This window comes from Melanerpes formicivorus, unplaced genomic scaffold (genome assembly GCF_026170545.1).
Source record: "Melanerpes formicivorus ecotype bairdi unplaced genomic scaffold, bMelFor1.0.p_v2 SCAF_16, whole genome shotgun sequence".
In the NCBI taxonomy this organism is placed as follows: domain Eukaryota; kingdom Metazoa; phylum Chordata; class Aves; order Piciformes; family Picidae; genus Melanerpes; species Melanerpes formicivorus.
In genome coordinates, this window is record NW_027142368.1 from 15103083 (window position 1) to 15126205 (window position 23123).

General features: G+C 55.2%; 1 protein-coding gene across 5 annotated transcripts in view; it reads left to right on the plus strand.

Moving 5' to 3' along the window:
* Positions 1 to 23123, plus strand: part of DUSP8 (dual specificity phosphatase 8) — a 47066-nt gene that overhangs the window by 13785 nt on the left and 10158 nt on the right. For 4 of the 5 annotated variants that reach the window (XM_068148338.1, XM_068148339.1, XM_068148340.1 and 1 more), the window contains exons 2-3: positions 2891 to 3298; positions 10853 to 10991. In XM_068148338.1, the coding sequence (XP_068004439.1) occupies positions 3068 to 3298; positions 10853 to 10991 (370 nt within the window). In that variant the 5' untranslated portion in view covers positions 2891 to 3067. Of the gene's footprint in view, positions 1 to 2890; positions 3299 to 10852; positions 10992 to 20693; positions 21164 to 23123 lie in introns of those variants that run through there. The other variant, XM_068148341.1, reaches the window with a different exon arrangement.

Below are 23123 nucleotides of genomic sequence, written 5' to 3' on the forward strand. Positions count from 1 at the left end.
AAGATCCCCAGCTGCCCACCGTGGGGGCAGCTCTAATTGGAGCTGGTGTGAGGAGCCACAGAGCTGGCATGGGGCTGGTGATGGCCCTGCCATGGTGCCAAGGGGCTGCCAAAACACTTGGTGCCGTTTGAGGGAACAGCCTCAAGTGGCACCAGGGGAGAGTTAGGTTGGATGTGAGGAAAAACTTCTTCACCAAAAGGCTCACTATGCATTGGACCAGGCTGCCCAGGGAGGTGGTGGAGTCACCATCCCTGGAGGTGTCTAAAAGATGTTTGGATGAGGAGCTTAGGGACATGGTCTGACAGTTGTGTGCAGAGATGTTAGGGTATGCCTGGACTCAGTGTTCTTAAGGTCTTTTCCAACTAGGGGAGTCAATGATCCCCTGTTAGGAGGAGCCATCCCTATTGCAGCTTTTAAAGGGCTTTCACCCACCCTGTAATTTGGATTGGTGCATCAGCAGAGGCAGCAGGGGGGTGATACAGGGGCACAGGAGGTCTCCACATCCCGTTGTGGCCTCCTGTTGGCAGCTTGGATCCTGAAGTGGAAGTCTGGGACATCTACCTCCTGCTTTGGGAGGCAGGTCTGGCACTCTGAGGAAGTCTAGTCAGGCATGGAAATGTCTGAAGGGTGGGGGTCATGAGAATCAGGATGGGCTCTTTTCACTGGTAGACAGAAACAAGACAAGGGGCAGCAGGCACAAACTGGAACCCAGGAGGTTCCACCTGAACAAGAGGAAAAAATTCTTTTCTGTGAGGGTGCTGGAGCCCTGGAGTAGCTCTCCAGAGGGGTTGTGGAGTCTCCTTGTCTGGAGAGATTCCAAACCCACCTGGCCGCTCTGATCCTGGGCAAGCTGCTGTGAGTGGCCCTGCTCTAGCAGGGCAGTTGGACTGGATGATCTCCATCCTCATCTTCTGTGGCTTTCCCTGAGTTCCCTGCAAGCTGGCTGTGCTCTCCTGGTTGGATGGCTGGTACCTGAGGTCCCTGATTTTTCCCCTACCAGGACACACTACTTGTACCCTACTCAAATGTCTCTTTTTTGTCTTGAGCGACCAATACAGTAGTGCACATCCCATTGTGGCCTCATATGAGGAACTTGGATCCCAAGGATGGAGCCTGGGACCTCTCCCCTTGCTTTGGTAGGCAGATCTGGCACCCCAGGGAAGAAGGGAAGCTGTTCATGCTGGAGTCATGAGCCAGAGTAAATGCTGGAATCCCCATCCTTGTGTTCTGTGGCTTTCCACCTGTCTCCTGCAAGCTGGCTGTGTCCTCCAGGTTTGGTGGCTGGTAGCTGAGGTCCCTGGGTTTTCACCCTGCTGGGACACACTACTTGTGTCCTACTTGAGCATCTCTTTCATGTCCTGAGCTAGCACTGCAGCAGGTGCCTGCACCAACAGGAGCTTTGAGTGCAGGAGCTTCCAAGAACTGCTGGCTTACTCAGATCAGGATGACTCTTAAGCCTCCTCTAGCCAGTGGACCAAATCCTGGCCCTGCAGAAGTCAATGAAAATCTCTGTGCTGGCCTTTTCAGGCTTGTTATTCATAGTCCTCCTAATTCAGCTGCATTAAGGCTTGCACAGAACAGCTTGTGGGTTCTGGCAGGAACAAGAGGAGCCTGGTAGCAGCCCAGGCTTATTTTCTGAATGACTGCAGCAGCATTAAAAGCTAATGCCATTAAAACCTGCCTGCAATGACGTGTGCCATTAAACCCTCAGAAGACACCCTGAGCTGAATGCTTCCCAGCCTGCCTATGGCTCTTGCAGATCCCGTGGAGGAAGCTCATTCTTCTGGTAGCACTTCAGAAAGCACCAGGCTTGACTCCCCACAGCATGAGAGATGGAGCCCAGATATGTGCCCCTCTATATGAGCCCCCTTTCAGTTAGATGCTGGGCAGCAGTAGCCACTTTGAGGCCAGCTCAGCCCAAACACAGCTTCTCAAGACCTCTGCCCTAATGCCCAACCTGTTTCTTCAAAGCAGGTGTGAAGGTCAGCTCATCTTCTTGGCTTCCAAGGGAGGTCATCTTCTCTTGACTTGCCAGGAGGCAAGCTGGCAAGACAGCCATGAGCAGGCTCTGATAGAACAGCAGGTGAAACCCAGTGTGAAGTGACAGAGCTGGGGGAGCAAACCTACTTTGGTGCTGTGTCTGATGGGCCCCGCACCAGCTATTACCATGCAGCAGCAAAACCTCAGAGCTGAGCTAAGCTGCTTCTGTGAAACCATTAGCTCTGTGCTCAGCAGAGGTCAGAAGCAGCAAATTGAGTGCAAGGAGGTGCTGGGCTGTGAACAGGGAAAGGAGGAGGCATCTAGCCCCGCGCAGATCCCTGGTGTGCTTGCCGCTCAAACGTGGTGCGGTGGGGAGCACCGGGGTGGCAAAAGGCATCTCTGCAACCAGTGGTTCTGCAGGTGCTGTGACCTGAAAGGGTCCTAAAGGAAGCCTAAATGTGGTGAGAAGCTTGGGGAAGGTGCTTAGAGAACAGGTATGCACAGCCTCTCCTGGTGTGAGCAGTAAGGGTCACCTGGAGGAGCCATCGCTTAGCAGGTTTGGAACAAACCAGGGGAGTTCCTCATCCTAGCTGGCAACCTGCTCTGCTCCCTGCCACCAGCCACTGTGCCTGCTGAAAGCTGACATGGCTTCAAAAGCAATTAGACAAAGTCAAGCTCAGCTCAGCTCTGCTGAGGGCAAGTAAATACAAAGAGAATATCTGTGACCTGGGCAGCTCTGGAGCCACAGGCACCCATGGGCTGGGAGGACAACACCTGGAGAGTGGCTTGTTGAGCTCTGACACTCTTCTGAAGGCATCTTCTGAAGGCCGAGCCTCTGGGGACTTGGCCCAAGGTGAAGGGCACATCCTGCCCAACTGACCAGCTCTTTTCTCCTTTCCTGTCTTTCCAGGTTCAGCACAATGAGTTGGCATCCTGGGTGTTAGCAGTGTGAGGAGCCCAGGCCAGGTGCTGCCCTGCTCACCCCTTCCCCCCCTTGCTCATCGGCCTCGGGGAGACAGGTGCTGGCGTCCCAGCCCTGCCCTTCCGCCCCTTGCCCCCCACTCTCCGCAGAGGGGACGGGCCCGGTATGGCAGGGGACAGGCTCCCACGCAAGGTGATGGACCCCAAGAAGCTGGCCAGCCTCCTGAGGAACGGAGCAGAGGGCACCCTGGTCATCGACAGCCGCTCCTTCGTGGAGTACAACTCCTGGCACGTCCTCAGCTCCGTCAACATCTGCTGCTCCAAGCTGGTCAAGAGAAGGCTCCAGCAGGACAAGGTTTCCATCACAGAGCTCATCCAGCCTGCCTCCAAGATGAAGGTAGGAGATCTGGCCTTCACTTTTCCTGGGGGGGTTGGTGCTTGCAGTACCAACCCCCAGTAAAAAGGGGGAGGTTGGTGGTGGGATGCAAACTGGCCTAAGGCTCAGACTGTGCTTGGTACATGAAACCTCTTCCTCCATCCTATCACTCCAGCATCTGCTGGTCTTTCTCTGGCACTCTTAGGAGAGCTGGAGCCTGAGCTCACGTGGCCACAGGGTTGTCCTCAGGTAGCTGTTCGTTTCCCACATCCCAGTGAGGTGGTTCCCTGCTCCAGGGGCCCTCCCCAGGCAAGTCTAACAGGTATATCAGCCCTGGGACTTGTCCTGTGCCAGCAAACAACCCCCCAAAGCCTTCCTGGAGCCGTAAGCTTAATCCCCTGCTAAAAACTCTTCCCCTCCCCTCTGTCATCTCTAACTCCATTCAGGGACATGTAATCCTCCTCCCCTGTGACGCCAGAAGCTCTTATCCGGTGTCATGGCACATTATCTCTCCCAGACTCCTCTCTCTATCGCTCCTGGTTAAATAATAGAGGTGGCTCTGAGCCACCGAGCTGGGCTGCAAGCTCCGGGTGCCCCGCGGTGCCATAGGCTGGGTCCTGCCCTCCACCGCGATGCTGCTGGCGGGTGCCGCTGGGTACCGCTGGGTGCCAGGCAGCAGGACAAGCGGGAGGGTGGTTTGCCATCACAGCTCGCCCTCCCACCGGCTCGCTTTTACCGCTCTTCACCCCCCACCCCCCCTCCATCCCCCGCCTTGTAATTTTATGGCAAAGCGAGGGTAATTCAGGCGATTAATCAAATGCTGGGCCCAGCTGGAGCCATCTGCAGCGTGCGTTCCCCCCCCTCCCGCTCCGCCGCCACGAAGCCACCGCTGCCCGCATTGGCTGCCGGTGACATCACCCCGGCGGGATCAAGGGGAAGCGTAGCGCGGAGGCGGGGGGCGGAGGGGGGGGCTCGGCCTCACGCCAATCTGCCGCCGTGATGCTGCGGGGCTGGGCGATTTGCAGGGGATTGCGGCGCTTGATTCCTGAAGGGCTTTAGCCGCTCTCGAATCCCCGGGAGAATCAAGCAGAATAATCAGTTTTTCGCAGGCTTGGGAGGGAGAGCGGCGCCGCTGCCCTCCCCCCGGCGAGGGTCACCTCTGCAGTGGCCAACGTCACGTGGAGCCGCAGCAGCAGCGGCAAAAACGATGATGCGCAAGGGAAGGGGGGGAGGAAGAAGAGGAGGATGATGGGGAAGAGGGAAGCATGGAAGAGTTAGTGTCAGCTGATGCCATCCGCCGGCAAACCTGCTGATGCAGAGGAGCGGCGGCTCCCAAAGGGCTTGGTCCATCTTAGCTCTGTCCCCGAAGGAGGAATTACCTCCTCCTCCTCCTCCATCCTGGATCATTGTGTAGCGGTCCAGGTACCGGCTGGGGACGTGCTGACGACGAGGGGTGCTCAGGGGGTGGAGGAGAGGCGTTGTCGCCGTCTTTAATTGAGGGCTTTTGCCTTTTCCTGCTCTTTCCTGGCTGAAATCTCGGCGGGCGCAGCGGCGGGCAGGAGGCAGCGTGTCCCCGCGGCTGCTCTGCGCAGCCTCCACCGCGCCGGCTCTCCGGAATTAATGAGGCTTCAGGGCACCCTTGTGAGGTTAAGCCACTTGCCCTGGGAAGCTGGAAGGCGGGGGGACAGGGGAGATCACAGCAGTATCCCTAGCTGGCATAAAGCAGGGCTGGTGTCCACTGCTCGGGGTGTCCAAGTCCTTCCACTTGCAACTGTGCATTGTGGGGGAAAGGTTTCCTGTCCTCCTTTCTCCTTCCCCTGCACCTCTGATTTCAGCAGCTTGGGTCATGGATGTATTTTGAGACCCTCAGATCTCAATATGATCCGCTGCCTCGAGGTGCACACAGCCTTGGAGGAGGATGCTGAAACCTGGTTTAGACCCCCAAAAGCTGGTTTAGGCTCTCATGACTCCCATATCATTTCCCTGCCTCCACCTGCCATCAACCAGGGCTGGGGGAGGCAGTGGGACAAAGCAGGGGGAAGGGGGGGAGGACAGGGGGCACGGCTGGCGTTGGGAGCAGATGGCAGGAAGGGTGACATCAGTGGCTCGATTGTCCAGCCCCATTATTCCTCCTGACGGCCTCCCGCCCTCCTCCTGTTTCCTGCTCCCAGCCGGCCAGGGCTGCCAAAACAAAGGCAGCCTGCGGGGATGAGGGGCTGCCCGGGCAGGGAAAGGGCAGCCCTGAGCCCCCACCTCATCCCACTCCTCCTTGCCTGCCCCATGCAAAGAGAGATTCATAGAACAGTTTGGGTTGGAAGGCACTTCAGAGGTCGTCCAGTTCCAACAGCCCAGGTTGCTCAAGACCTCATCCAGCCTGGCCTTGAACACCTCCAGGGAAGGGGTATCCATGACCTCCCTGGGCAACCTGTTCCATTGTCTCATCAGTGTAAAGAATTACTTCCTGATATCCAGTCTAGATCTACCTGCTAGATCAACCAGAGCATCCCAGCTTGGTGATACCCAGCGTGGGGCTGGCCGCTGGGAAAGGAGGCAGGAGCTGATCCAGAGCAAAGCTTTTGGGCAACCCCTCTTGTGTGTCCCTTCTGCTCCTCCTGACTGAGTGCAAATTGGGTGGGGGAGAGGGTTTGTGCAGTATGCACACCCCTCTTTTCCATACTGCTGGTGATGGAGGGTACCATTAACCATGCTTCTGGATGGGCTGCCCAGGGAGGTGGTGGAGTCACCGTCCCTGGAGGTGTTCAAGAGGGGATTGGACGTGGCACTTGGTGCCATGGTCATGAGGTCTTGGGTGCCAGGTTGGACTTGATGATCTCTGAGGTCTTTTCCAACCTTATTGATTCTATGAGTCTATGAATGGTCTGGGTTGGATGGGATCTTAAAGCTCATAGAATGATCTTGGTTGGAAGAGGCTGTTAAGATCATTGAGTCCAACCATTAACCCAGCACTGCCAGGTCACCACTACACCATCTCCCTCAGCACCACAATCTGCATGGGTTTGAAATCCCTCCAGGGATGGAGAGTCCCCCACTGCCCTGGCCAGCCTGGTTGAGGGGTTTATGACCTATCTAATTCCAGCCCCCCTGCCATGGAGAGGGACACCTTCCACTAGATCAGGTTGTTCAAAGCCCCATCCAGCATGGCCTTGAACACCTCCAGGGAGGATGCTGCAGTTTGGAGTGGTGCAGCTCCTGGCTGTTTTCCCTTTTTGGTGCAAGAGAAGGAGCACTTGGTTGAAAAGAAAGGGGAAATAAGAAATCCCTTTCTTTCTTCAGTGAAATATTCTGAGGTGCTGTGGGACATGGGTTAGTGGGGACCTGGCAGTGCTGGGTTCATGGTTGGACTCCATGATTTTAAAGGTCTTTTCAAAACAAAATGTTTTCTGTGACTCTCTGCCTGTGACCATGGGCACAGCTGAGCCACCACTCCCCAAGACCCCACTGTGCACCATTGTCCCATGGTGCTGGGAAAAAAAACACAGCAGCAGTTCCTTTCCCAATTAGCAATAGGTTCTCTCCACACACACACACACACAATGGCATCACCAGTGTCCTGCTCTGGTTCTGGGTTTGAACCTTTCCCCCCCAATACCAAGAATACATCCTCCCAATACTAAATTCCAGTCACAACTGGAATAATTCAGCTCCTCAGGGCAGTTTGGGGGGCAGAGGTTATGGGAAATTCCTGCTTGGGGTTTTCACTAGCGTTTCTTGAGGGAAATGCTGAAGATTTCACTTCTCCAAGATGCCCTTGGAAAGTCTTTCCAGCTCTTTCGACCTCTTCTGGCTTCCTGAAACGCAGCTCTCTCCAGGGCAGCTCTGGCCCTGGTTTGGGGCATGGCAAGGGGCTCTTCAGGCAATGGGAATATTTATTCCTTTGAGTTGGGAGCATGGCTCAGCAAGCAGCTGTTTGGCTCGAGGGAAAGCTGGGGCTCATTTCTGAGCCTTGTGCCTGGCTGCTCTTCACGTTGATGGCAGCCCTGTGATTTCAGCAGGGTGATTCACCGTGTTTTGAAGCGATATGTGACCGAGATGTCGGTAGTAATTGGGGTAATAATAATAATAACTTGCTCTTATCTTAGCCTGGATCACCTGGAGAGCAGCAGCAGCCCTGCTTGGCAGCCAGGGAGAGGTGGAGCAGGGACCTGGACTGTGTTGAATCACCCAGTGCCCTGGATCAAATCCCCACAAGGAAAATTGCCTCCAGGCAGAACCGGGAAGGACGGTGGAGGGAAGGCTGAGCTTCACGCTGGGCTTGGCATGAAGGCAGTGAATGGTCTCAGCCAGGGTTTAGGTGGGTGGTCCTGCTCCTGGCTGGCCACCTCTCCCAAGCTGAGATGCTGATAGGTAGGAGGTTTGTCACAGAATCATAGAATGCTTTAGGTTGGAAGGGACCTTTAAAGGCCACCAAGTCCAACCTCCTCTCTATGGTGAGCTGGGACATCTGGGGGCACCTCCAGTGCTGGGGTGGGCCAGCAGCTTTTGAAGGCACACAGGGGGGTGCAAGCCCCTCTCAACAAGGGACAGCAAGTCTTTTGACCCCACACAGATGTTTGGGGAACCTTTCTGGAGTGGGGGGGTGACCTTCTTTAAGTGGACCTGCCTTGGCATGGGGGTTGGACTTGATGGTCTCCAAAGGCTCCTTCCAGCCCCTATCAATTTGTGATGCTGTGTGGTGCCTGGCAGTTTGGTTACTTCAGCAGGCTTGGGGTGATGGACAACCTCCAAGGAGTTGTGCTGCTCCTTGGAGGATCTCCTCTGCTCTCAGCCATACCCCAGCACCCAGCAGAGGCAGGAGTCTGGCCATGAGCATCTCTTCAGCATTACCTTCCTCCTCTTCCTTGGTCACCATTTCCCCTCCAGATGTACAGGGCCAGAGACAGGACCATGCCTGCCCTGAGGTTCCTGGGCGCCGCAGGGACCTGCTTCAACCTCTCCCTCCCCTTTCTTTCCCTTTGCGGCCGGGAGCCGTGGTGCCGACGCAGGCTGCTTGCGTGCTCCTCGGGACCATCCCAGCAGCATCCTCACCCTGGCAGGCTGGGGAGGTGCTCTCTGCATGCAGGCCACTGGAGGCCGGGGCTGGTTTGGCTTTTCCATCCGGTGCAAGCCTGCAACTTTAATAAGATGTAAAGCGTGTCGCACATCCCTGCCGTCGCCCGGCAACCCCAAGCTAATGGCCCAAACAAAGCCTCCCCGTGCCGAGGGAACACTAAATCCTATTGTGGGATCATTCTGCTCAGCCAGAGCTGCTATCTCCCCCTGTGCCTGGACCATGCAGCCAGGATGAGCCCCTCTCCCACCATAACTAGATGTGTCCCCCCACCGCCTCACTGTGTTTTTAGGGGAGATGCTTTGGCTGGCACAGAGCTTCAGGCTGGGGATGGGGCTTGGGGGATGGGGTTTTGGAGATGGGGTTTTGGGAATGAGGTTCTGGGGACGTGTTGGCAATGGGGTTTGAAGGGATAATGGCCCTATTAAGGGTTGGTGAGCTCCTGGCTCTCAGCTGGTTTGGTGTTTCATACAATGATAGAATCATTTCTGTTGGAAGAGACCTCTAAAGCCATCAAGTCCAACCACTAACCTAACACCACCATGGCCATTAAACCATGTCCTGAAGTGCCATTGCCACACGTTTCTTGAGCATGTCCAGAGCCTGTTCCAATGCCTGACCACTCTTTCAGGAAAGAATTCTTGCCTAATCTTCAACCCTTGGCACATTTTCAGAGGCCTTTTCCTCTCCTTCCATCACCTGATACTAGGGAGAGGAGACCAACCCTCACCTGCCTGCACCCACCCTCCTTTCAGGGAGCTGTAGAGAGCAGTGAGTCTCCCTTCAGCCTCCTTTTATCCAGACCAAACACTCCTGGTTTCCTCAGCTGCTCCTCATCAGACCTGTTCTCCAGACCATTCACCAGCTTGGTTGCCCTTCTCTGGGCACTCTCAGCAGTTTCCCTCCAGCTGTGCTTGGGGTAGGCTCTTGTGAGTGTCCTGCTTCAGGGGTGGCCAAGGAAGGGAAGCTGCTGTGGATCTTTCAGCTGGCTTTGGTCATTTTCCAGTGCCTTATTTTGAAATTGCCACATCATTTTCTCACCCTGCCACTGCCTTTCCCTCCCTCCCATCATCCCAGTGACCTGTGGGACCAGTTTTGCTCACCAGTGCCTGGGGACAGGCAGCTCCCTTGAGCTCCCACTTCCCCTCAGCAATTTCCTAGCGCAGAGCTGTGTGTGGTGCTCCGGGAGGATTTCTGTCAGTGCAGGGCTGTCCTCCTGCTGCAGCAAGCAGACATGATGAGCTCAGCTGAATGGCTGCACCCCATGCTTTGATTTGGATGGAGCTCACGTTGCCAAGCAGGGAAGCACCTGCAGCAGGGTGAGAAAACAGCACACACATCAACAGCATCCCTGAGCCAAGCTCAGAGAGAGCACAGCAGGGAGACAGAAAAAGGAGGCAGGTGGCCCTGAGTGGTTCCTTGCTCAAGTGGTCTCCTGAAGAGGTTTTGGAGAGGACCAGGAAGCAGGTAGGCAATGGGCAGCACCAGCAAAAGCCCAAGGGCACAGACCCTCCTTTTCTGCCTAGCACTGCTTCCTCCTCCTCATCCCAAGGTGTGCTGGATGTGCCTTACCCCTCTGCCACCCCTGCATTCAGCAGATACACTGAGCCCTGCCTCTGTGAGGATTTTTATCTCCTTTTTAGTGCATGGACCTTCAAGTAGGCATAGGAATGGTGCTGAGTGCTCTCACTGCAATCCAGCCAGCACCAGGCATGGGGGGGACTCCTGCCTGCAGCCAGCTGCCTGTCCACAGGGTGCCCCACCAGCTCAACAACCACTGCAGGGTCTCTGCAGTGCTGGGTGGCCAGGCTGGGTGCTGTCTGTGGCACCTAAAGTCCCACAAGAGCAGCCCAGGAGCTGCTTGCCATCTCCCCAGGGCACCTCTGCAGCATGCAAGCCCAGTGCAAAAGGAAGTAAGGAGATATTCAGCCTGGAGCAGAGAAGGCTCCAGAGAGACCTTCTAGCTGCATTTCAATGTCTGAAGGGGACCTGCAGGAGGGTTGGGGAGGGGCTGTTCAGAAGGGCTTGTGGTGAGAGGACAATGGGCAACGATTTGAAACTGGAGACAGTCAAGATCAGCCTTGACATGGCCCTGGGCAGTCTGATCTAGTGGAGGTGTGTCTGCTGACTGCAGAGGGGTTGGACAGGTTGACCTTTGATGGTCTCTTCCAACCCAATGCAGTCTGTGAACCCGAATCTGTCAAGAGCATCCCCCTGAATATCCACCAAGCTAAAGAAGGGATTTTTCTTCTCCTTCAGCCCTCAGGCATGATCTGCAAGCTTGGGCTGAGCTTCCAGAGGGGTGGTGCCTCCAGAGGTGTTACAGTGCTGGGCATGGTCTCTAGGCTCAGCCCTGAAGAGCTGTTGGCAGCTTCTGGGGGTGGCGTGGAGCTGGGGCCTTCTGCTTGCGTGACCACTAAACTCAGCTTTGCCTCTCGTGGTGGTATGAGCAGAAGCAGCCTCAGAACTCATCTCTCTGACACTCAGTTTTCACCTTTTCTCTGCAGGTGGAGGCTGAGGAGCACCAGGACGTGGTGGTCTATGACCAGAGCACGCGGGACGTGGCCGGCCTGGCTGCTGACAGCTTCCTCTCCATCCTCCTGGGCAAGCTGGACAGCTGTTTCCACAGTGTCTCTATCCTCACAGGTAGGAGCCTTGGGTTACTACCACTTCACCTGGTGCTTGTGCCTTTAGCCTGGAGTTGTGGAGCTGTGGACACGTGTCCATCTGCATTTGCTTTCCTGGCCACCTGTGGCTGTGTTGGTGGAGGAACATCCCCACACGTGGACTAAGAATGCCTGACCCTCCCTGTACATTCATTCCTTTGTCCCCACAACTGCATCTGCTGGCCAGGGTGAGTGAGAGAGGAGAGTCCAGAGGGGTTGTGATGGCACGGATCCAACCACCTAGAAGGTGCCTGTTGTTCCCCAGCCCCTGCACTTCTCTGTTCCCAGTGAACACTGCAAGGGCTGGATCTGGCTCCCTCTCCTGCTCTTAGAGGGAGGGCAGGAGAAGAAATCCGTGGATGTGCTGGGAAGGAGAAGGAGAAGGAGAAGGAGAAGGAGAAGGAGAAGGAGAAGGAGAAGGAGAAGGAGAAGGAGAAGGAGAAGGAGAAGGAGAAGGAGAAGGAGAAGGAGAAGGAGAAGGAGAAGGAGAAGGAGAAGGAGAAGGAGAAGGAGAAGGAGAAGGAGAAGGAGAAGGAGGGCAGGGGCAGATGGTGGTCATGGGGTGAGTCAGGATCTGCTGGAGGTGGTGCTGTCCAGGTGAGCACACAGGCAGGAGGAGGCCCTGATGACAGCCCCACCGCAGAGCAAAGCAGGGGGCAGGCAACCTGTGGGCAAAACGCTCCCACCCAGCAGGGAGGAGGAGGAAGAGCTGCTGAAGGGATAGCTAAAGCTGCCTCCCTCAAGGCTGACTGCCCACCTGCCTGCTTTCTGCCCATGGAGGGGTGGGCAGGTGCTGCCCCACACAGGCTCTGGTCCCACTGAGCTCAGCCAGGCTCCTGGATAGTGTTGGAAGCAGTGAGATGGGATCAACTCCATTCCCCAAGCTTGTCTTCATCCTGTGGCAACTGGGGACTGCTTTGGGGCCGAGGTGGTGGGATACCAACCTCTGTGTCCTTGGGAGCAGCTGTTCCCACAAACCCAGCCACATGGCAGACCCTGGGAAGGGGTAGCTGTGATGAGGTAGGTGGCGCAAGCCAGTGGCATTGAGGGAGCCCTGCCCATGCAAGGGACAGGCACTGCCTTCAAAGAGCTGTTGAACTAGAGCCATCTGTGTTGTGGTGAGGAAAGCAGAGACAGAGTGGGAATAAATCCCCTGGTTGAAGAGTTTCAAAAGCAAGCAGGGGCTGCACAAAGTTAAAGCTAATTCCCATGGCCCAGGAGCTCTGCTGAGGCTTTGGTGCTGGAGGACACTGCCCTGAGCCTGCTTTGGCAGTCCCCAGCCCAGCAGCCCTGCCTGTGGCCCCAAGGTCGTCGTGGCATAAACAAGGACAAAGCTTGATGAGTGGTGCAAGAGAAGGAGAAGGTGGATTTGGTGACATCTGGGAAGGAACCTGCTTAGTCACCAGCACGGGTCAGGAAGCAGCCTTCAGGACGTGACCTTGGCACTCCCCAGCGCTTTCCCAGGGCTGGGTGGGAGGCAGTGCTGTGGCGGCAAACCCCCCACTCCCTGAGCCCTCCTTGGGAAAGAGTGAGGCGGCCCAGACAGCCCCAGGGCCTTCTCCTTCCTAGGAAAGTGAGGGGAGCCTTGGGGGACCCCTGTGGGACTGGTGCACCCCAAGGGCAGGACTCGCAGGGGCACTCTGAGCCCTCCCCGAGCAAACCTGCACCCATCTTGGGCACACACAGCCTCCACCCTTAGGGCAACCTTCATCTTCAATGCATTCTCCATCTCCAGGGTGGCCATTTCCATCCTCCTGGGCTCCAGGAGCCCAGACCCTCAACCTCAAAGCTTCACCCTCCTTAAGCAGCCCTGATATAGAACATGGGCCACCAGTAGCTGGAGAAAATGGGAACTGAAATGTAGAAGAGTGGGTCTTGGGGGGGGGTGGGAGGGTTTGGCATGGAAACCATGACTGGAAGTGGCTGCAGAGAGCATCCAGGGGTAGGCTGCCACAGATGACACAGCTTCCTCCTGCCTGCGGTCTGGGCTGGTTTAGAGGCAGCTCCACAGGGCTTGGGAAGTTTGGGATGGGATGTGTGGCCAGGTCTGATCCTGAACCCTCACCCTGGTGGGGGTTGACTCCTCAGTCAGTCCATTCTAGGCTCAGGCACCTTGTCCTGCCCCAAACCATCCTGTGTCTGAGGTTGAGGTCCTCACTTGTGACCCCAGCAGGGACATGGGCTGCTGAAATCTCGGGGTCCTGTCCCTAAAAGGATGCCAGCACCCCAAAAATCCCCATCCTGATGGTCCCCAGCCCTCTGTGGCAGCCCTTCTGTGCTCCCCAGCCCTGACAGGTGTGCCACACATCCTTGCCTCAGTGTCCCTATCTTTTGACTACTCTTTCTTGCCTCCACCTCATCACTGGGGAGGGACTTTTGTGGTAGGACTGGAGGGAATGGAACAAAACCAGGAATGGGGAGATTGAGATTGGCTGTGAGGAAGAAATTGTTCCCCATGAGGGTGGTGAGAGACTGGCACAGGTTGCCCAGGGAGGTGGTGGAAGCCTCCTGCCTGGAGGTGTTTGCAGCCAGGCTGGAGGTGGCTGTGAGCAACCTGCTGTAGTGTGAGGTGTCCCTGGCCATGGCAGGGGATTGGAACTGGCTGATCCTTGAGGTCCCTTCCAACCCTAACAATTCTCTGATCAAAGCCCTTGGGAGGGGGTTGATCAAGTGGAGAACCACAGCTCCAGCAAGGGTTCTGGCAAGCTGGACCAGCTGAAGTCAGCTCCATCCTTAAGATCAGTGAGAGGAGAGCAGATGTGTCCCCTCCTTGCAGTGACCACTGGGCTCCCCCATGCCCCTGTGGCTGTGAGCAACCTGCTGTGGTGTGAGGTGTCCCTGCCCATGGCAGGGGGGTTGCAGCTGGCTGAGCCTTGAGGTCTTTTCCAACCCTGACAATTCTCTGATTCTTCAGAGCCTGGAAGCAGCTGACAGAGGTTGAGAACAGGGGGAGCTGGGGGTGGCAGGAGCGGCAGCAGGGATCCCCTCAAGGGTTAACAGCCCAGCAAGCAAGCAACGATTCCAGCAGGGCTGGGAAGGAGGAATCTGAGTCAATTATTCCCAGTCTTGGAAATCATCAGCTTCTCTTCTCTTTAACTGCTTTTCTTTGCTTTTCTTTTTTTTTGTCTTTTCTTTAATTGTGTCAGTATAAATAGTGCTGCTCACTGCCCTCCATCCGTGGGAGCAGAGAGCCTGTTGATTTATATGGTTTTCCTGACATCACATGAAGTGGTGGAAAACTGAATGGAGCCAACATTTTTCCTGCATTACGTAATGCCCCCTCCCTCCCTCCCAGCCCAGCTCTGCTATTCCTGCAGGAGCCTGACTGTTCTTTAACCTTTGTTTACTTCAGCACAAACCCTCAGGGTTTTGCCTTTTTTTTATGCTATTTTTTTTTTGTTTGCCTTTTCTTTTTTTTTCCCCCCCTCCCATCCCCCACTCTTCTTTTTCCCCGCTCTGCAAAGCCCAGCTTGGGTTTTATTAACAGCCATTATCTGTTTATGAAGCAGCAGCAGCAGCAGCAGCAGCAGCAACGTCTGGCTCCATCACTCCCTGATGGCTCCTGCTTGCCATTTCTTGTGTTGGAGCCTGGCCAGCGCTGTGGTGTTTGTGTGTGTGTGGTGCTGAGTTCCTGGGTGCTGAGCTTCCCCAGCTCCTCTCTGTTTGTCCAGCTGTCATGGAGGGTGGGGAGATCTTCCTTCGCTCCCATTTGGTGACTAAAAGTGACAGCTGAGGGCTCGGGCTGCTCAGCCCCACGATGCTTGGGCACGCATCCTGTCCTTCCTGCTGGTCCTTGGGCTGGGTGCTTTCTCTGTAGGTCAGCTGGGGACAACAGCAGGGTGGCAGTAGAGGTCCCCACAGCCTGGAGTGCTGGGCTTGGGACCCCCATGCAGCGCAGAGGCTCTTCCCATCACCATGTCGTGCTTTGTCGCGGCGATATCGCGCTCCGACCTGAAACTGGCCCCTCGCTCGCGTTCCCAGCCGGAGTCATGAGCTTTTCATCTGGCTCAGCAGCGTCTGTGAGATCATCTTCAGCACCCCCCCAACATCCCCCACCACCACCACCCCAACACCCCCCACCCCCCTCTGCTTTGTACCAATTCTTCAAGGAATGTTTAAATTTTCCAGCCCTGTTCTTTCTAAATTTGGAGAGTCTGTTTACTCCCCGGATTCGGAAAGAATGTCCCAAGATCAGCAGCGAGAAATCCCTCCCAGCCCTCTGCTCACCATCCTCCTCCTCCTCAGGGCAGTGCTGGCCAGGACCCAGCTCCCTGCCAAGTGGGAAGAGCTGTCAATGCCTGGTGGTGGTGATCTGGAGGGGGCTGGGATTTGGGGGATTTCAGGGGGGAATCTACCCGAGGCAGGTGACTGCAGAGAGGATAAAATGAGGTGGTGAGGAAGGAAAGGGGATTTCCACTGCAGGAGCTGCCTCAGGCAGGAGAGGGTGCAGCCCTGGCTGGAATTATCTTTAGAAACAAGGACTCTGGGAGAGATGATTTTAATAAAATACAGGAAAAACACATTTTTTTTTTCTCTTCTTTTTTCTTTTCCTCTTTTTTCCCTTTTATTTTCCCTCTTTTTTTCCCTTCTTTTTCCCTCTTTTTTTCCCTTCTTTTTCCCTCTTTTTTCCCCTTCTTTTTCCCTCTTTTCCCCCTTCTTTTTCCTTCTTTTTCCCTCTTGTTTCCCTTATTTTTCCCTCTTTTTTCCCCTTCTTTTTCCCTCTTTTCTCCTTCTTTTTCCTTCTTTTTCCCTCTTTTTCCCCTTCTTTTTCCCTTTTTCCCCCTTCTTTTTCCTTCTTTTTCCTTCTTTTTCCTTCTTTTTCCTTCTTTTTCCTTCTTTTTCCCTCTTTTTTCCCCTTCTTTTTCCCTTTTTCCCCCTTCTTTTTCCTTCTTTTTCCTTCTTTTTCCTTCTTTTTCCTTCTTTTTCCTTCTTTTTCCTTCTTTTTCCTTCTTTTTTCCTTATTTTTCCTTCTTTTTTCCCCTTCTTTTTCCCTCGTTTTTCCCCTTCTTTTTCCCTCGTTTTTCCCCTTCTTTTTCCCTCGTTTTTCCCCTTCTTTTTCCCCTCTTTTTCCCTCTTTTTTCCTTTGTACCTTTTTTTTCCTCTGTTCCTTTTTTTTCCTCTTTTTTCCCTTTTCGCCTCTTTTTTAAATCTTTTTCCTTTTTTTTTCCTTTTTTCCCCTCCTTTTTTTTCCTTTTTTCCCCTCTTTTTTTTTCCTTTTTTTCCTCTTTTTTCCATTTTTTTTCCTCTTTTTTTTTTTTTTTTGTGTGTGTGTGTGTGTCTGCATAGGGACAGAAAGGAGGTTAAACATCAGCTGAATGTGGTTTTGCTCCTCCTTGGCTGCAAAGATCATGATGCTTTTGCATGTTGCTCCATGACAAGCCACATGCCAGCCTCACATCCCCCTTGCTGCCCTCTCCTCTGGAAAGGTGTCAGGTTGGGGCTGGTTTAAAGGAGAGGAGAAGATGAATTAAATCAACTAAGCCAGGTAGATGCCAAAGCAGTATCTAGGCAGGGCAGAGCAGGGAGGGATTTGCCTTTAGTCAGAGATCCAGGGGCTGGAGATGGCAATCTGCACCCAAAAAGCAGCTGAAGTACAAAGCATCATGGCTTCATCTGTCTCCTGGGGACACAGCACATGCAGGTCATAAAGTCCTCTGACTCCAGCAGAGCCCCTGCTCAAAGGATGGGCCTGAGGATGTGTAGCTGAAGCGTTAGGGCTAATTTAGGTACCCTCAGGCTGCAAGGTCTAAGAGCACTTGTGGGCCTGGTGGCACGAATCACAGAATTATTAGGGTTGGAAGGGACCTCAAGGATCATCTAGTTCCAACCCCCCCTCTAGATCCATCAGATGTAGCCACAAGATGCTGTCTCTGACCCTCCCACAAGCCCCTCTGCCCACCTGTGTACATCCCCATCTCATATCAGGCTGTGCTGAGCCAGAAGCAGCACATCCTCAGCTGGCAGGAGTATGGGTATGAGTAAGGAGGGATCAGGGATGGGGTGGGATGGGGGAAAGTGCTCATATGAGACTTGCAATTTGCTTCTCCCAGGTTTGGGAGTTTTGAAGAAGCAATTTTATAGCTAGTGAGAATGGGGCTCCTGGTCCTTCACCTACAAACTGCCCATGTGATCCTTAGGAACAGAGGAAGGATAAGAAGTGCTGGCAGGGGTTTATGCCCAGCTTTTCTCAGGGATGACCAGTGCTGATGCTTTTCTCTTGACTGTCTAGAAGACTGGACACAGGGTGCTCTGGGCAGCCTGGTGGGAGAGGTGCTTTGTAAAGCATCTAATGGTAACAGCAAGGATTGTGATTCTTGCAGTCCTGGAGGTTTAGGTGACTCCCTGAACCCACCTCCCTCTTGCTCTAAACATCCCTGGGCTCGTGGCACCAGAGGAATTGTGTTCCTTCCTGCAGCAAACCATCTGGGATGACTTTGGCCAGGGCAGGACCATGTTTTCTTGCCCTCTAGCCCTCTGTCCTGTGGGTGCTGGCATCCAGCCCTGACCACCCGGCCCAGCTGTGGCCTTAGGGAGTGCTCCCAGTCTCCACAGCCCAAGGAGATACGTCACCAGGGTAAGATGCCCCCTTCCCACCCTCTGCCATGACCAGGAGATGCCTGGGAGGGTTTTGGCCCCAGTGGACCCGGTGGCTGCATCCCTGGGAGGGGTTAAGCCAGGTCATGTATGTGCGAGCTGATTATATTCCAGACCCATGCTCTAAACCTCCCTCTTTAGCAACGCTGTCGTCAGACAACATGTTTTCCCGATTCTATAATTACCCTGAGGAGCTTCCCCTCCCCCTCCAGCAGCATTTTTCACCATCAGACCCAGAAAAGGCGAGCAAAAGGGCCCAAGGTGGAGGGGGATGGAGGAGAAGGGGCTGAGGGAAGAGCAGCTCTCGCTGGCTGCCGCGCACAGAGCCGCCCTGTGCTTGCGTTGCTCAGGGCTGGAAAGCCGGCGGGAGGAAGGCAACTTCCCCACTAAGAGATCCCCACGGGCTGGAGCTGCTGCCCAGTTATGGTTTCCTTCCTTTGGAGAAGTCTGCCTCCCCTCATCCACCCAACCTTGCCCTGGCCACACTCGTGAAAGATCAGCCCTGGGTGGGGAGAGGAACTGCTGGCCGCTGCCCAGCTGGGCTGGTGCCAGGACATGGGTACTGTCACTCTGGGTGTGTCAGTGCTGAACAGGGGCTCACTCTTCTGCCTCAGCTTGTAGAAGGGCAACGAAGTCTCTGACCTGGGGCAGCAGAGGTGTGACAAGCAGGACCAGGGAAGCAATTGTGCCTCTGTGCTAAGCAATGGCGAGGTTACACCTTGGGTACTGGGCTCGGTTTTTGGGACACTCACTAAAAGGAGGCCATGGAGGGGCTGGAGTATGTCCTGAGGGAGTCAGGCAACTGGAAGGCAGCAGTGGAAGGAAGGTGCCTGCTTGTGCACTGCTGGCTTGAGCACAGGTTCGTGATTGCACTCCTTAATGGATCACATGCTCCCTGCAGCATCTGCCTCACCTGGCTCAGAGCAGCCAGACAGACACTGCCCTGCATGACCCCACCATGCTTCCCACACCAGTGGAGCTCCAACCACAGCTGACAGAGCAGGTCACAGCTGCAATCACAGAATGACAGAATGGTGGAGGTTGAAGGGCCCTCTGGAGATGATCCAGTCCAATTCCCCTGCCAGAGCAGGATCCCCCACAGCAGCTTGCCCAGGAGCACAATGCCCAGGTGGGGTTGGAATCTCTCCAGAGAAGGAGACTCCACAACCTCTCTGAGCAGCCTGCTTCAGGACTCCATCACCCTCACACCAAAGAATTTTTTCCTCTTGTTCAGATGGAACCTCCTGGGTTCCAATTTGTGCCCATTGTCCCTGGTCCTATCACTGGCACCACTGAGTCTGGCCCCAGCCTCTTGCCCCCAACCCTTTAACTCTTGTTGAGCATTGATCAGATCCTCTCTCAGGCTGCTGTGAATTGCAGCTGGCACTGCCCACCAGCACCGTGCATCCTCCCTAGCCTGGATGAAGGTGGCAAACGCTGGGGAGCACAGATCCCCTGGGTAGCTGCTGCAGGAGCTGTTTCCCCAGCGTAGCTCTTGGGGGAACGCTGCTCCTCTCTCTCCCAGCCTAGTTGGAGCAGGCTTTGAATTCTCTCCAACCTCTGACCCACATCTGATAATAATCAAACCATATTTGTTACAACAACAAGGCTCGTTAGGAGGCTGGCTCCACTCGGCTGGGGGGGGAGGGGACAGCACTTAGTTCATGCCAATGACCTCATCTCATGTGATGTCATTCAAAGGAAAAACACTGAAGTCACTCACATATGGCTCAGCCTGGGGTTTTTCAGCCTGTAAAGCTGCAGATTTTCAAAGGCACAATACATGCCTCCCCCCACCCTCCCTTCCCTCCTCGCTTACTATAATCCTGAATGATTTTCTGGAGGCCTGGGCTCAGACCAATAAACTCGGTAAGGAGCTGTGTGGAGATGCCTTAAGGAGTCCCATGGGTGGGAAGAGGGGGGACAAGTAATTCTGACCTCCAGGACAAACACAAAGGAGAAAATACATCAACCCCCCAGCTCCTGCTTTAGAAGCCATGGCTGGTGGATAGACCCCCGGGGGGACTGTGGACAGAAATTTTTTACACTGGGGGTGGTGAGACCCTGGGGGATTGCCCAGAAAGGTGGTAGGTGTCCCATCCCTGGAACTATTGCAGGTCAAGTTGTTTGGGGCTCTGAGCAACCTGCTGTAGTTGCAGATGTCCCTGCTGACTGCAGGGCAGCTGAACTAGATCACCCCTCAAAGTCCCTTCCAACCCAAACCATTCTATGGTTCCTATATGTCCCTTCTAGCTGAACATGTGAGAAGGCTTTACCAGAGGGTGCATCTCCTCCAGCTCCCAGTCCTGCTCTGCTGGGATTAAGCAGTTAACTCCATCTGACGTGGGTGCACACAGGTGTGAGCAGCTCAGTGCCAGCCCCACTCCCCACCAGCTGCTGGGGCACGGTCATCTCCAGCTGTTTGCAGCTACTCCAGGATAAGCATCTCTCCTGGGTGATCCTCTCTGTGGGGACATCAAGAGGAAAGACAGACTGGAGCTTAGGGATCTGCTGCCTGGTCCACAGCTCTGCCCTACACAGATAACCCCAGCTAAGATCCTTTATTCCTGGAACCGTTCCAGGTTAGGTTGTTCGGGGCTCTGAGCAACCTTCTCTCTTGAAGATGTCCTTGCTGACTGCAGGGAGGTTGGACTAGGTGACCTTAAAAGGTCCTTTCCAGCCCATACCAGTCTGTGATTCTATGATGCTATGGTGCTAAGTGATTTGTGTGTGTGTGTGCCTCAGTTTCCCCTTTTGAGAAGCCAAGATCGTGGCGTTGCTCTTCAGATTTGGGATTCCCACTTAAACATCTCCCAGGGGATTCAGGTCGACCCTGCCAGCAGCAGCCAGCAGTGGGAAGGGGGGCAGGGCCCCCACCGTGAGGGTGCCGGGGGTACAGCAGGGACGGAGAGCAACGCTTGGGAGGCTCTGACTGCTAAGAGGAGATGTGAGCATCACCACCTTCCTTCCAACTCCCTGATTCATAAATTTCCTCCTTCAGGGCCAAATCCTGCGCTGCTCACAGATCAGCCTGGGCGGGGAGGAAAATGGGGGTTGTGCCTTTAAGCTGGGGGGGCTGCGCTGCGTGTCTGTGTGCTGAGTAAGGAATGCGGCCGCATGCCTGACCCGTTAGCTATGAGCGCGGCGGCGGATGGAGCGGCGGGGCCGCGGTTGCTGCGCCGGGGCTGAGCTCCGCCACCGGCCACCGAGGCAGGAGGAAGACGAAGGTGGCTGGGGAGAAGAGGGGCTACAGAAGCCTCCCCCCGCCACCCCCAAACCCTGCTTGCCTTTTTTTTTTTTAAGGCTTTTCATATTTTCAGCCTGAAGGTTGGAGCCAAGGGGCGGTTGTTGGGGTGGGTTTTTTTTCTGGGGAGGGCTTGGGGTTAGTGGTTTTTTAAGCTGCTGTTTGAAGGAGGGAAGAGGTGCCCCAGCGAGCCTGAATGCCCGTGGATGTAATGATCGCTCCCTCCGAGGACCAGTTCTGGCCAGACATGCGCGAAGGGCAGATGAAGCTGAAAATAAGGGTGCGGAGGATGAAGGAGAGCAGGGAGATGAGAGGTTGGTCCGCCCGGCCGGCTCCGTTCTTGCCCGGGAAGATGGAGGGGGGATGAGGGGAACGAGCCTGCCTTTGCCCGGGGGCTGGAGCCCCTTTTGTGGAGCGGAGCTGGCGAGCAGGGAGCGAGCGGTCGGCAGCTGCCAGCCCCGGGCAAGGTGCGGAGGCAGCTGGGCTGATCCTGCTGGAAAGGAGCTGCGTGGGGAGGGGGCAACTTCTTCGGACTGTGGGTCCCTCTGGGGTCCCCTCAGGCTGACCTGGCCTTTGGGGGATTGCTCTGGGAGTCCCCTGAAGCCTTTTCCGTCCTGGCAAGCTGGGTGAGGGTGTGGAAGGAGCAGAGGAGAAGGGAAGGAAGAAAGCTGCAGGAGCTCTGCCGCCAGCATCTCGTGTGAAAGAGGGTAGGCTTAGATGAGGTTTTGAAACAAAATTAAGTCTTTATTATGAGGGTGGTGAGGCAAAGGAACAGAGAGGTGGTAGGTGCCCCATCCCTGGAATTGTTCAGTGCTAGTCTGGATGAGGCTTTGAGCAACCTGGGCTAGTGGAAGGTGTCCCTGCCCACGGCAAGGGGGTTGGAAGTAGATATCTTTGAGGTCCCTTCCCACCCAACCCATTCTGTGATTCTGTGATGTGATCTCGGCTGGTTTGGGCGCTGGCTTGGAGGGGTCATCACATCTCGAGCAAAGAGGGGGTGGTGGCGGTGGGGGAAGGATGAAGAGAGTGAGGGGAGCTGGAAGAGATCTGTGCTGCTGCCCGCAGCCAGGCAGCTGCCCGGCGGAGCCATTTCGCTTCACTGAGGCTGCTGCTGCCTGCCCATCTTTCGGGGGCTTTCAGCCTGACAAGGGGGTTTGCAGTGCTTCCACACACCCCCCAGTGCCAGGGTGAAGGGCGAGTGGAGGAAGGGGATATTAACTGGAGCAGCTTAAAAATATGCAGAGCCTGGAATGACCTAGATTAACGAAGGGTTGGATCAAGAAACTTCCCCTCCATCTCCACTTAAAATGGGAGCCTGCTAAAAGTGCTTGACAGGTTTTTGTGGCACGAAGCACATAACCCAGTGATGGTGTCATTAGCAATAAGTCACTCCTGGAAATGACACATTTCTCTTTACTTAGAACGAGTAAGGCTGGTCCAGAGCAGGCACAGTCACTGGAGGGAAATCAAGCCCAGCAGCTCGGGGAGCGTGGCTGTGGTTGTGTGGGTGGAGGGCTTCCTTTCTGCTGCTTTTCCTCTGTGTTTGGTTTGTTTTGTTTTAAGGACATTTTCTGCTTGCTTGAGAGAAAGGGAGTAGGGTCCGGGACCAGCCTGTGAGGCTGGGGTGGGCTGGCACGGGTTGGGAGGCAGCAGGGTGATGTAGCAGCAGATGGGCAGAGGCTGTTCAGGGTGACCACTGGGGAAACGGGGAATTCACAAGAATCCATAATAGGGCTGATTCATCTGCTCTCTCATCCCCACTGCTTAGGGGAACAAAAAAAAAATGCATGGAGCCAGCAAGAGGGTGATGAAATTTGGTGCTGAATGAAGGGAGGGTGAAACCTGCGCTGGGGAAAAGCACAGAGGCTGGGTAGGGGAGTGTGGAGGGGAAAGGGGACCGGGCATGCAGCAGAGATTGCTCTCCCGTGAGCTGGGTGGAAGCAAAGGAGCATCAGCCAAGGCAGGGCGAGCTGGCCAGGCTGGGTGGCACTAGGACTTTACCCAGGTGGGTGGGAAGGCTGTGCAAGCAAGCGGGCACTGGGCAACGATGGCAGGGTTAGGGAAAATCCCAGGGGACTGCAGGGGGACCAGCGAGGAGGAAGGCAGGGGGAAAAGGCAGAAGCGTTGCAGGCGGCGGCGGGAAGTGCCGAGGGAGCCCCGCAGCGCCGTGAGTAAGGGTGGCAAGCAGCAGTGTTTCATCACGCCGCCGGCTCAGCTGCCGGCCCCAACAGGCTCCCACCCAGCCTTTCACCGACAGGGACTTTCCCAGCGTCT